Source organism: Sinocyclocheilus grahami, unplaced genomic scaffold (genome assembly GCF_001515645.1).
Source record: "Sinocyclocheilus grahami isolate Dianchi unplaced genomic scaffold, SAMN03320097.WGS_v1.1 scaffold22.1, whole genome shotgun sequence".
NCBI classification, from domain to species: Eukaryota; Metazoa; Chordata; class Actinopteri; order Cypriniformes; family Cyprinidae; genus Sinocyclocheilus; species Sinocyclocheilus grahami.
Window position 1 is genome coordinate 269,894 of NW_015505201.1, and position 14,521 is coordinate 284,414.

General features: G+C 36.8%; 1 protein-coding gene across 1 annotated transcript in view; it reads right to left on the reverse strand.

Moving 5' to 3' along the window:
* LOC107559827 (transmembrane and TPR repeat-containing protein 2-like) overlaps nt 1-11,453 on the reverse strand; it is a 90,209-nt gene extending 78,756 nt beyond the window's left edge. The window contains exon 1 of the mRNA XM_016243806.1: nt 11,282-11,453. Coding sequence (XP_016099292.1) covers nt 11,282-11,286 — 5 coding nt within the window. The 5' untranslated portion in view covers nt 11,287-11,453. The remainder of the gene's footprint in view (nt 1-11,281) is intronic.
* Between the last annotated feature and the right edge of the window lie 3,068 nt (nt 11,454-14,521).

Here is a 14,521-nt window from a genome sequence, read left to right on the forward strand (position 1 = left end):
AGGCGTAACTTTTATTCTCGCTGTAGTATTGTTGCTGCCGTCGCCATGTTCGTTGTGAAGGCGCTGTGTGCTTCATTGTGAAATCGAAACTACTTTGTTTGGCCTTCCAAAAGAGGATGATATCCGCTTCTTCATGACTGGAGTTGATCTGTGCTGGTTGCTGAGGAAATACTACAACTTTGCGCTGTGGATCGCCGGATCGGCTTTCACCATGGACAAAGCGGAGTCCAGCCCGGGGTCATCACATGTGGTTGCCGCAGGCATCACAGTATGGTAAGGGACGTAACATTTGCGTCACACACTTGAGGAATTCGGCCAATCACAACGCACTGGATAGCTTGCCAATCAGAGCACACCTCGCTTTTTCAGACCGATGAGCTTTGTAAAAATCGACACGTTTCAGAAAGGCGGGGCATAGAGGAGAAATAATAATGTACAGTATGTGGAAAATAATGTGTTTTTTTAACCTTAAACCGCATAAACACATTTCATTACACCAAATACACAAAATAATGTTCTTTTTAGCAGCATCATATGACCCCTTTAAAACGCCATGGTATTTCTTTCTGATACAATCACTGGACCAAGGTACTGCCACAGGATTTTCTAAAATAGTAAAGAGGCTCTGATTTTCCAGTAAAATCATCAAATATTCAATATCAACAAACAACTAACTGAATAGTATTAAATAAATTATTATTAGTCATATTAGGAAAATAAATTAAAGAAAGAGGAGCTTGTGGCTTGTGCTCGACACGTAAAATCAATGGGAACCTGAAAGAATGTTTGTTTATTACCAAGATGTCACTACAGGCTACCACATCTGATATTGCAGTGAATCCTTCCTGAAGTTCCTCTGATGAAGAGCATTGGGTCATGCTGCAAATCATGTCAAAAGGTCTTACCACATCACAGCTTCCTTGAAATGGGAAATAAAAAATCCATTTGCATAAATAAATAATTTATACACGGTAGATTAGTCAGGCACAAACTGGTTTCAAAAGGCTAATCTTAGAAACGCCGGCATTACAAATCAATTCATATGGCTGGAAAGAAAAACAAACTATTGACATTTCAAAGTCACAAAATGTGTTTTGTCACCAATTTACACTAAAATGTCAAATAATAAGCGAGGCACAAAGATTTAAAACATTAACTAACAGATTTGACACTTTGAACTGTTCCTTGTTAAACAACAGAAAATCGATACCACAGTAAACTAAGTCAATGTATTTCAATATGTCAGTCTGGCAAGTTAGTCAAAATGTCAGCTGGTGTATTATTGAATTAGGGTCAGACAGAGTGAGACTAAAGGCCTTCAGTCGGTGGGCTTCAACAAACAGTGAAGCAGACACACATTGAAAGGGTCGGGGGCTCTGCAGTCGGAACAAACCATCTCGGGCCACCATGAAATCAACATGGTCATGGCTGGACATTGTTGATCTAAACACCACAATAGCCACATTATCTAGTTTGCAACCATGTCAAAGCAAACAGAGAATGGGTGTGAACTCTCGTTTTTGCCATTTCCCCCAAAAAAGACAAGAGTATTATATTATACATTCAAGCATGATTCAATTTATGGCACACCCTCTCATCTTTGAACCTTTTCCAGGAAAACAATATGCACACATCAGCATCCATTTTAACTTTTTTACCCGCATGAATGAATCAATTGTCCACAAATGGCAAATCAATGAAAGCGCCATTTCCATTTAGGCCTTATTGACAAAAAGAAAGAAAGAAAAAAAAGCCCACTCAGCACATTGACTACTAAATTAGCATGGTGAAAAAGCGACCACCACACTTTTCATTATATCATGCCGCCTCTCTTGGGAAAAACAGCTTTTACAGGACTCACTATTAGGCCAATTGCTTTACTATGAGGAGAACATTACATGGCAACTGAACTCTAGTAATCAGATAACAGAAGAAAGAAGAGGAGAAAAGGGAGAAGTCTATAGCTTTAACTGGTGACTGTGTCACTCCTTTCTCCACTTCCTGTGTGTCTGTTAAACATTGTACTGTAAAAGGCAGAGAACTATTTACAAAGCATCCCGCTTTGGCCAAAAGGGATCAGAAAACATAAGTTACACCCTACACATCTGTCCTGTAACACTTTCATAGATGGTAACAGACTTCCCAAAAGGACTGTAAGAAGAGGCTCTTTTCATCCCACAAGAAATGTCTGGCCTCTAGGAAAAAAAAACATTTTAGAGTTAGCGATTATCACAAGGCGGCGTGAAAGCCACTGAAAGGACATGCCTGGGACATACACTTCCATTTTAGAGTCTCATAAAGTCTTAAGAGTCATAAGTCTTGCCTCCCCTGTCTTTTATTTCCATACAAACACAATCTGTCAAAAGGAACATCTCTGAATTTTGGCAAAATGACGGGTATCTGAAAATGTTCAATTAAAATAAATAGGAAAAAGCTGTTCACAGACTGCTAAAAATGTGACTTCAGCCCCACATGGCAAACCACTAAATGTCTCCTTATGTTTACACTACTATTAACAAGAACCAAAACAGACCAAAAATAGCTGAATTTCTGCCAGAGTTTGTGCAAGATCTTGATCTTCATACACACATTTATCTAATAAAAACGTATATAAACTACCATTCAAAAGTTTAAATGCTTTTAAGTCTTTTATAAAATACAGTACAAAAATACAGTAAAAACAGCAATATTGTAAAATATTATTACAAGTGAAAATAACTTTTTTCTATTGTGATGTTTTTAAATGTAATTTATTGCTGTGATGCAGAGCTGAATTTTCAGCATCATTACTCCAGTCTTCAGTGTCACATGATCCTTCAGAAATCATTCTAACATGCTGATTCGCTGCTCAAGAAACATTTTTTATCAATGTTGCAAAATTTAATCAGCTTAATGGGTTATCTTTTTTAGTGTATACACACACACACATAGTTCATAGAGGTGTGGATGCTTTGTACTGTATCAGGTAAAATCTTTGGAGCTTAGTTCATTTCCTGTGGATCATAAAGTGGCATGTGTGTCATTCAGTCAGCGCTTCATACTGCAAACTAAGCCACCTGTTTGGCATCAATGTTGACACATGATACATCTTGCATAAAGGTTACACATGTGCTGAACAGGGATTTTCTGAATGGCCATCAAATAGATTGTTAAAACAAATGTACAGTTGAACTACATAAGAGGCTCACACACGTTACCGACCTACAATGGCAAAGAATAGTGTGGTGTTCATGACCTACAGTATACTGATGCTACTGTAAGTACCAGTGCCTGATTGAAAACTGGAACTGGGTTCTTAAAGAAATAATTCCCTCAAAAATGAAAATTGTCATCATCATTTACTCACCGTCATGTTGTTCCAAACCTGTATGTGATTCTTTATTATGTTGAATACAAAAGACAATATTTTGAAGAATTTTGAAGAACCAAACAATTGTTGGTTCCCATTGACTTCCATAGTAGGGAAAGAAATACTATGGAAGTCAATGGGGACCAACAACTGTTTGATTACCAGCATTCTTCAAAATATCTTCTGTTATGTTCAACATAAGAAAGAAACTCATACAGGTTTGGAACGACATGAGAGTGAGCAAATGATGACTAAGTTTTCATTTTTGGGTAAACTATCCTTTTAAACCCTAGAAAATACAAACATTTCATTTCCTGTGGATCATAAAGTGGCATGTGTGTCATTCAGTCAGCGCTTCATACTGCAAACTAAGCCACCTGTTTGGCATCAATGTTGACACATGATACATCTTGCATAAAGGTTACACATGTGCTGAACAGGGATTTTCTGAATGGCCATCAAATAGATTGTTAAAACAAATGTACAGTTGAACTACATAAGAGGCTCACACACGTTACCGACCTACAATGGCAAAGAATAGTGTGGTGTTCATGACCTACAGTATACTGATGCTACTGTAAGTACCAGTGCCTGATTGAAAACTGGAACTGGGTTCTTAAAGAAATAATTCCCTCAAAAATGAAAATTGTCATCATCATTTACTCACCGTCATGTTGTTCCAAACCTGTTGTTCTTTATTATGTTGAATACAAAAGACAATATTTTGAAGAATTGTGAAGAACCAAACAATTGTTGGTTCCCATTGACTTCCATAGTAGGGAAAGAAATACTATGGAAGTCAATGGGGACCAACAACTGTTTGATTACCAGCATTCTTCAAAATATCTTCTGTTATGTTCAACATAAGAAAGAAACTCATACAGGTTTGGAACGACATGAGAGTGAGCAAATGATGACTAAGTTTTCATTTTTGGGTAAACTATCCTTTTAAACCCTAGAAAATACAAACATAAGTTCCCAGTCTGCACTCCATATTGGATCTCACACAACCAGGGTCATGGAAACTTCTTTCAAAAAGTAATTTGCCAAGCTACTTATCATTTCATACAGTTTGAAGAACCAAACAATTGTTGGTTCCCATTGACTTCCATAGTAGGGAAAGAAATACTATGGAAGTCAATGGGGACCAACAACTGTTTGATTACCAGCATTCTTCAAAATATCTTCTGTTATGTTCAACATAAGAAAGAAACTCATACAGGTTTGGAACGACATGAGTGAGCAAATGATGACTAAGTTTTCATTTTTGGGTAAACTATCCTTTTAAACCTTAGAAAATACAAACATAAGTTCCCAGTCTGCACTCCATATTGGATCTCACACAACCAGGGTCATGGAAACTTCTTTCAAAAAGTAATTTGCCAAGCTACTTATCATTTCATACAGTTAGACTCCAGTCAAGCCTTTCTTATGAAGATATAGGTAGCTAGTAACTAACAAAGCACAGGCTAGTCTGCACTGAAGCCAAATTAATCTTTTTTTTTTTTTATGATTTTGATGAATAAATGAAAATTTATAGCACTGTCAGTGTTGTTTAATAGCTATTTAATAGTACAGCTCAGCTTTTTCACATTTAACACATTCAGCTTCAAGAACAATAAATAAATTGCCATTATGTAATTTTTAAGAGTACACAATTTGCGTAATAGTATATATTTAACTAGTAATGGTATAATCTATACTTGTCAAATTATACTAATAAATAGGCTGCATAAACAAAAACTCATAAATAAAATAAAAGCTACACTGCCATGGTTTTGAAAAGTAAAAACTACTGTTAACTGCTACTATTTTAGTTACTAGCCAAGAATGATTAACACATTTCTCAGGATAAGCTTTGTCAAATGCTACTTAGCTGCTACAATGGATACAAAATGCCATCCATCCAATATCAATTAGCCTAATCTGCCAAATGTGTCATGCTCTGTGAATCTTTTGGTAAATAAAGAGGCTTTGTTTTATCCAGAGTTTGACCCAGGTCTGAATACTCAGCCCACTCTCTGGCCACAGTACACAGTCCTCTCAACAGGAGGCTGTTTGTCACGGCTCGAGTCCCTCTGGCCAGAGTATAATAAATTAGCTGGACTTTGTTCCTGCATGTTTCTGGAACTTCTTTGTCTTCCCATGGAGAGAAAAAGAGAGCGAGTGGGCGACCTGCTCGTTGTGTTTGCGTGCAAGACCCATCCTGTTGGGATGGTTAATCATTCGAGTGGCTCTTGTTGACCCACAGGAGCACGTGGGTAGGAAAATGAGGAGAATGACATCGGGTGGATGAGAACCAGCTGAAGGAATGCAGAGGGGAACATGTGGTCACCCGAGGAGATCCACACAAAAAACTCTTCAGATGGAAGCGAATACAATGCGCCCACTGAGCAGGCTTTTTTCCCCCTTTTCTTCCTAAGAATTCTCTTTTTTTCCCTCATTTTTGGACCAGTGCACCAGCGACATTCTCAGTTGTTGCCTTGTCAGTGGGGTGTGTTGGCTTTCCGGTGAGTTATGTGCAATGTCAGAAATTTTCAAAAAGAACATCTGCATTGTAGACAAAAATCATCAGAAATACTTCGGGAATGGAATGAAATGAATTCAGCCGAGTGTCTTTTGCGTCTTGTCTTGGCTTTGCTTCCGCCACTGGAGCGCACAGATTCCTGGTCTCCGGACACGTGGCGGATGTTCTGAAGTTGCTGGCTGAAGTGCCTGCTTGCATGCGATGCAGTTCTTCTTTTATGAGGCATACCAGCAAACGGGCCATGCCAGGCCATGGCATGCTATTGGTTTAGCCAAGACTCACTACAGTTAAGAGCACAGCACAACGGCCGTGAACGCCAGTGGCTCAACCAACCAAATCTGAGCATCTTCAGTAAAATATTGGCAGCCAAAAACACTTTGCCACCCACACGCAGCTCCCACTGCCTTCAGACCATCATAAAGTTTTTTTCCTGATGCATATGGCTATTCCAGGTCTTCTCCACTAACTTGACCCCAAAAACCTTCGTTCATCAGAAGTCTGATGTGTTGGAGAAGGGATACTGATTACTTCGGCCTTTAAGAAGACACCAGGTAATCTATCAACTAGAGGCCACGATAGCAAATCAATCAAGAGGAGGCTGAAAGACCTCCAGGCTGATCTGTGCCATGCATGATTTATACTTAATTTTCCCCCCTCAAGAATGAATGGTATTTTACTCATTTTTGGAAAATTGGTAGTCCATGAATGAAAGAAAGGTTCCAATGAATAACTGAATACACTTAAAATACGCTTTTACTGATTGTTCAGTTTGGTGCAATAAGGTTTTTGAATTTATTTCAATGCATGCAACCGAATTAAAACTGTAAAATTAAGTTTACCTAATCCATTTGTGCTAAAATTGGAAAAAGAAAATAATAAAATGAATTAATTTTAAACGATATGCCAGAAAATAGTGTCATAGTCAATGTTAAACTAAGACTAAAATGGGTCAAAAATACAATGGTAAAAAGTCTAGTACGCAAAATGATATGCAACATTCATAAAACAGAAGTAGGAAAGATGAGTTTAAACTAATTATCTTTTGTTGAAGGCTTGATTTATAATTGCTAAATGTTTTCCTTAACTGAATTACTGTAATCTCAGTGAGGTTTGTATTTTCCAGGAGCAAAATAAAATAATGGGCCAATAAAAAGTTGTAAATAAAACAAAGATTAATGGAGTATGTTTTCCAAGTTAAAGGCTTTTTCGTGTTTTACTACTTCAAAATGTCATGTTTAATTCAACACGTTACTTGTCTTGCTTCTCTGTAATTATTTATGAAATGTACAAGCAATTTGTGTGAAAAGACTTTCCAAGTAAATCTTACAACATTTTATTTCAGTGTGGTTTAAAAAGAGAAAAGTTTTTTGTTCTTTTCATTGTTTGGTAAAATCCTTCATCCACTTCTATTATTTTGTCACGGATAATCTTAATAAATACAATGCGAAATCCTCCCAAAACTCTCTCTATTCCACAACAATCCCCTTTGTTAATGAGCTCACTGGAGCACAAAGCACACTTCCATGTGTGATTCCACATGTTCCACATTAATTATAGACAATCACAGAGGATGGTTCATGGTGGTGCACAGTGTGATCTCATTAGACACAATCACACTGTTATCACAGATGCCTCTCGATCAAGCGCATACGTTATTAGCTGCACATTAGGGGGCTTGCTCATAATTAAAGGTACATATGTTGACTGTCCCATGTTTGTGTCCTGTGAGTGAAATTACAGATGACCCCCAACAGCACATTCAATGATGAGACCTTGACTTTGACCCCGCCCCACTTCCTGCTGTGGAACACATCATCCTTTTAGTATGTCCAATGATGCATTCTGTGCAAAACATAAGACACAACACATATTCCAAAACTTATGTGAGCTGCCTCACTGCCTACATAGGCATCATCTTAACGGTCATGGAACCACACAAGTGAGGGATCTGAAATGCTCTTGACAGGCTGCAGCAAAAAAAAGCAATACTTAATAAGAATAAAAACAGTACACAGAAATATTAAGCACCGTATTGGCCCGAATATAAGACGACCCTGATTATAAGACGACCCCCCTTTTTCCAGAAGTACTTTTTGGAAAAAGGCTTTTTCAAATCTTGAAAAACAAATCTTGTTTTTTCTCAGTAAAACAAATTTTGTCTTCAATTATTTTCATATTGCATATTTTTCCTATTTAAATTTTTGTTTTCAAAGTATGGTAAAAACTGGAAAAATATACCAACAAGCACATAAAAAAAAAAATAAAACAACAGGAAGCCCATCTGAATTAGGACATTTAGGCTATCCATCTAATAGTAGCCTACCAAAATCTTATTAACAGTAGAAGTTAAATCTTACTGTAGACTTCAAATCTGGGTACTGTCTTACGTTTTAAAATTACAAAGGGAGTTTTGGTCCCATCAGGCTAACGTGACAGTCACGACTCATGCAGCTGTAAGGTTTTCTTTTGTCTTTACTCCCGATCTTTACAACATGCATTACATTACGTATTTCATGGCACACTCGTTTTATGCATATTTGGCGCCACCTATTGTTGTGGGTGTATTATTGACATGTCAAAGTCTAGACCCTGAATATAAGACGACCGCGTTTTTTCAGCTGTATTTCCAAGAAAAAAACATCGTCTTATATTCGGGTCAATACGGTAATATTCTCTATTTTTAACTACACTGAGCTATTTTTACCAATATATTTTCATTTTAGAATGATATAATTATTTATAATCAAAATTTGTCTCACCTTAGTTGCAATTTTCACTGACTTTCACTGACTGATGATATAAATATACAGTGGTGTGAAAAAGTGTTGGCCCCCTTCCTGATTTATTTTTTTGCATGTTTCTCACACTTTAATGTTTCAGATCATCAAACAAATTTAAATATTAGTAAAAGATAACACAAGTGAACAACATGCAGTTTTTAAATGAAGTTTTTATTATTAAGGGAAAACAAAATCCAAAATATATTTTATTTCTGAAAATATTTTTCTCTACAAAAGGTGGGCCTGGCAGAAAAAGTTTGGGAACCACTGGCCAACTCAAACACACAATATTTAATTTAATTTAATTCATACAGGCCTATACCTCATGTTGCACATTTGCACTTTTTGAGAAAAACAATGTCACAATAAAAGACTTTTCAGGTCTATGTCCAATCCGTCACTTTTTCTAGTTATACAAGGTTAAAATATTTTTCCTGTAATTTTTTTTTCTCATATCACAATATAATATCGATATTGCCTGGACAGTGTAAAATATCGTGATATGAATTTTAGCTCATATCGCCCACCCCTAGTTCCCGCCAAAATCAGTATTGTATCTGGTCGGTGTTGAAAAGTCCATTTTTAATTTAAGCAAAATGCGATATCCGTCGTGTTATTTTGTCATGCCTTCTCCCTATCTTTCCAAACCTTGACAAACGCCAGTCTCCCTTCTCTGCAGAATGCGATACATCCGCTCAACCAATCACAGCGCACCATTCCACGCATTGTAAACACTAACTGACAAGCTATGCAATATCGCATATGAATCACCTTCGATTATGAACGCGATATTGCGTAGCTTGTCAGTGATCTACGGCTCTGTGTATTAAATGCCACTCCCTCTGAAAGCACGTGATGAAGATTTACTATTAATCACAGAACTGGCTTTACTGACAAGATGCGCATGACAATCGCATGCGATTTATCGTGCAGCCCTAAAAAACTGAATAATTTTGATGGCATTGATGAACCTGTGGTGGTTTCTGCGGTGGGGAAGAAACGTAAGTTATTAATAAGATTAGTATTGACCAAGTTCACCAAAAATCATTAGGATATTAAGTAAAGATCATGTTCCATGAAGGTATTTTGCACATTTCATACTGTAAATACATCAAAACTTAATTTTTGATAAGTAATATGCACTGCTAAGGACTTATTTAGATTTTTTGCACCCTCAGATTCCAGATTTCAAGATTTCAAATAGTTGCATCTCAGCCAAATATTATTCTATCCTAAAAAATACATACATCAATGGAAAGCTTATTTATTCAGCTTTCATGTTGACTCTTATGACTGGTTTTGTGATCCAGGATCACATATACATATATATATACATACACACACACACACACACACACACACACACACACACACACACATACATATATATAAAATGGAAATATAATTTAAAGTTTATGAACACACAAATATATATACATATATATATGTGTGTGTGTGTGTGTGTGTGTGTGTGTGTGTGTGTGCGTGCGAGTATATCAACTTTAAATTATATTTCCACACAAGAGTGAAAAGCAAAAAGCCCTGATGAAGCTTCCGGAAAACAATCCAAATCGCTTAATTCAGTGTGGAATGGCCTTTGACTTTTTAAACAAACTAAGGATTTTCTTAAATTAGTGGCTGGAAGGAAAATGACAGGGGAAAAAGGTTTGCAATAAAACAAAAGGCGTGACATTAATTCGAAAGTTACCAAAATATAGTTAGCGGTGCTATTGCGTGAGACGAAAGCGCCTGGTAATCCCATAAACATTCTTAAAAGGAACCCAACCAGCCACTTAACTGTTTTTAAATGCTTTGTCTTCCACATGGTGTCAATTTGCATTTTTGTATAGGAGCTCATTTACGCATTTTAGACTTTATGGTCACAGAATCACAGAAACCACACCACCATCCTGGTAAGCAATCCTTTTTTACAGCCTTTTGATTTCGCAATTGACTTTTCAATCATTGTGGGACCACAAAGGAAAGACATCAGTTCTCTGAGCATCGCTCAACATTCAAGCTCGAGTTACCAATTACCACCCAAAACTGATTAATTCTAAATCATTAAAAAAATAGCTAGCAGATTTCGCTGCTTGGGATCCTTTCAAAATATTTGGTTCATCATATGGTTTCAATGAATCAGAACCCCAGAGATCTTCAGTGCACGACTGCAGCTGACCACGCAGAGGAGAAACCCGTCAGAAAAAAAGCTAAAATTTCATACACCCAGCCCTTCTTCTCCTCCTCACTGCCTGAGATGAAGAAACAGAGGAATATTCTGCACACAATCCATCAATCAATACCATACTGCGCCAAATCTCCACCGTCTTCTGGAATCAAACCCAAGCAGTCAGGCCATAGCAAATAACCTTACCTTGAACGAGGCCAGTGGCACACCACGCACTTGTCATTATAATCACATTTTCCTGCCGTTAATGTGGAAAAAGTCCTAATACACAATACATTACTGACCCACGAGGAGCTAAAAACATGCCACAGTTACGGCTAAAATGTGCGTGATTGACTTTGCTAAAATTATGATGACAGAAACCATTTGTTTGAAATAAAACTGAGGTATTAGGGAAGTCAGCACTTCAGATGAAGCCTTCTTGACAAATCGCTTACCACATTCCTCCAGATGACAGGATATACGAACATGAACCTAAAGCCGAAAGCACGTTCCAGAGGTGTTTTCATTTCCTCTGGATAGCAGCACAAACATTTGTCAGGAGGAGGCCATTTCCCATTGTCAAGTGTGCATCTTTGAATTCTTCAAACAAAATGTATTTCCTGATTAGCAACAGCCTTGCATCTGAGAAAATGACGTTTGCAGTGTTGTTTAAGCCTGAGCTTTCTTTGATAAAGTTCATGCAAGAGGTCTTTCATAAACATCCTAATCAGTGACTGTTTACACACACACACACAGACTTTCGTCAATCCAAATTAAAGTGGCAGTGTGTAATTCTGTGCACTAGCGGCACCAAATGGAATCGCAACAGGAAATAAGTTGCAATTAATCCTACTAAAATACACCTGTTCACCATTTTTCATTCGAACAGTAAGCCACGCCTTAAACTCAAGCCACTGGATGAGTCAACCAAACAAATAATCACCACCATCTGTTTATAATTTTGAGGGAAATCAACTTGCAATTGGATTACTTTCAGAATTCCAGAAATCTTTCAATATATCCATTAATATTTCCGCCGATGCTGGCCAGCGAACAAGTAATAAAACATTTGCACTAATAAAAACGGCATGTTTACTAGACTATGCATTAATTCAGTTCAATTGTTTTTGAGTTTGCATGAAATGTATAAAAACGTAACTTGTGTGAATTTTACAGATGGTGAAAAAGTGCCTAGGATCACTAGACATTACTACAGACCCCAACGACGCAAGACGAGAGACGGAATTTGCCAACATGTGGGTGATACTTCAAACAGTTCTTTGTTTTAACCAGAAGAGGACTTTCAAATGTATGAGAATTTATGATTGAAACACAAGCCATGGAAAAACATGAAACTAAGTGGTGTATATTATGTTGCAGAACAGCAGATGTGATTATGCCAACCAACATCTGAAGGAGGTCTGGCTCCCTTCATTCCATAAAACACTTTAAAAATAGCTTCAGGTCTGATCTACACTAGATTTATGTAGTCAATTGACATTGAGAATTGGGAAAATGTTCTCTCTGTGCCATAAATGCCAACACTGCTGACTCTTCAGTGCCACAAATTGTGAATGTGAGTTTGCTGTCTACTGAAAAAGACTGCAAAATAAATGCCAAGAAGCATCCTTCTATGGAGCTGTGCTATCAATCATAAAGCAAAAACAAACAAAGCACAACCAGCATAGTCAGATTCATGAACATAAGTCTAATGAGTTGGTTCTTTTTAGTGAATCAAAAACATAAAACGTGACTGTTGCAGCCTGATTTTCAGAACAAAATAAATCTTATGAGAAGATTCTTTCAATGAATAGCTCAAAAATACAAGCTACTGGTTTCAATAAATGACTAAATTTAGCAAACTGCATAAGCAAATTAGAGAATTTCTTTCTTCTAAAAAGAAATGTGACCCTGGACCACAAAACCAGTCATAAGGGTCAATTTTTCGAAATTGAGATGTATACATCATCTGAAAGCTGAATAAATAAGCTTTTCATATATGTATGGTTTGTTAGGACATGACAATATTTGGCCGAGATTTAACTATTTGAAAATCAGGAATCGGAGGGTGCAAAAAAAAATCTAAATATTGAGGAAATCACCTTTAAATTTGTCCAAATGAAGTTCTTAGCAATGCATATTACTAATCAAAAATTAAGTTTTAATACATTTACAGTAGGAAATTTACAAAATATCTTCGTGGAACATGATCTTTACTTAATATACTAATGATTTTTGGCATAAAAGAAAAATCTATAATTTTGACCCATACAATGTATTTTTGGCTATTGCTACAAATATACCCCAGCGACTTAAGACTGGTTTTGTGCTCCAGGGTCAAAAATAGACATAATGGAAATAAACCCATATGAATTGGAATTGATACTTCAACATATAAATGACTGACAACCCAAATTGACAATCAAATAGTACATGCATATAAATGAATGACAGTCCAAATATCCAATAAAATTGTTTTAGCCATTTTGTCCATTAAACTTACTGAGCAGTCTCAGTACAAACCTAATTTCTTTGCAAATTCCCAACATTATGGCAAAAATGTGTGGTTATGATACATTAATTTGGATACTTAGTATCTAAAGAGAATAGTGAATGGCGTTTAATTCGATTTGAGACAGTAATCTCGAAAAATGCAAGCGTTGGATCAGACTTTGCGGCAAATTACATGAACAACTAAACGTTAAGCAGTTTTTCAATGACTACTAAGCTATTTTAAATGATTGCCAAAAGCAATGCATCTCTCTGTTTGCACAAAGAAAATGAATAGAACACAGTATGGTGGATAATTTTTGAAAAGTGAATTATTAATTTAAATAGTTCTTGTTGTTCTTTATGATAACGAACGTTGTCCATTTTACACTTGTGGTTTGTTTTCTTCATTAAGTACAACACACAGCCAAAGTTAACTGTGTTTTAAGAAAAACACACACAACACACATTATTTACCCATTTGCATCTGCAGAAAATGTCCATTACACATTTTCTTTGTATTAAGGTAACTATTTATGATTGTCCGACTTTGACATAATTTCACTATTTTAGAATCAAATCGAAACCTTGTGAATCAAAATCTATTTGAATCAGGGAATCTGCATCAATACACAGCTCCAGTACTACTGTATGCATTTCAGCTATCTACTTACAAACTTACAAAATGTGGTTGCACATTATATAAAAAACATTTTACCACATGAAGCAAAAATGTTTTGAAGCACCTATATGGCTAGACTTTACAAGGAGAAGGACAACGAAGATAAAACGCTCATTTCAGACTGCAGACATCTTCAGGATACGAGACAATACCTTGAGTGTCGGTGTCTAAAACTGAAATGCCTCCTTTCACTGCTCTATCAGGGCAAACGAAAACCAACAAAAGAGAACTAACATTCATGGCATGTCTGAGATGCTTGCTAGTGCTCTATTGTTGGGTTGTAGATGGAGAGCAGAAAGATTAGGGGAGGGGGTTGAGGGAAGGTAATCTCAACGCTAAGGACAAAGAACCAGCCTCAGCTCTGCCCAATACACCAACCCTATGAATGGATGACACAAAGAAACAACTGAGCCTCTCAACTGGCGGCGGAGAGTGAGAACGAGGGAGAGGCGGAGAAGGAGAGGTGCTCCTCTGTCCACACTTGAAGGCATGGCAATAGAGGAACAGTGTGAGCTTCGATCAT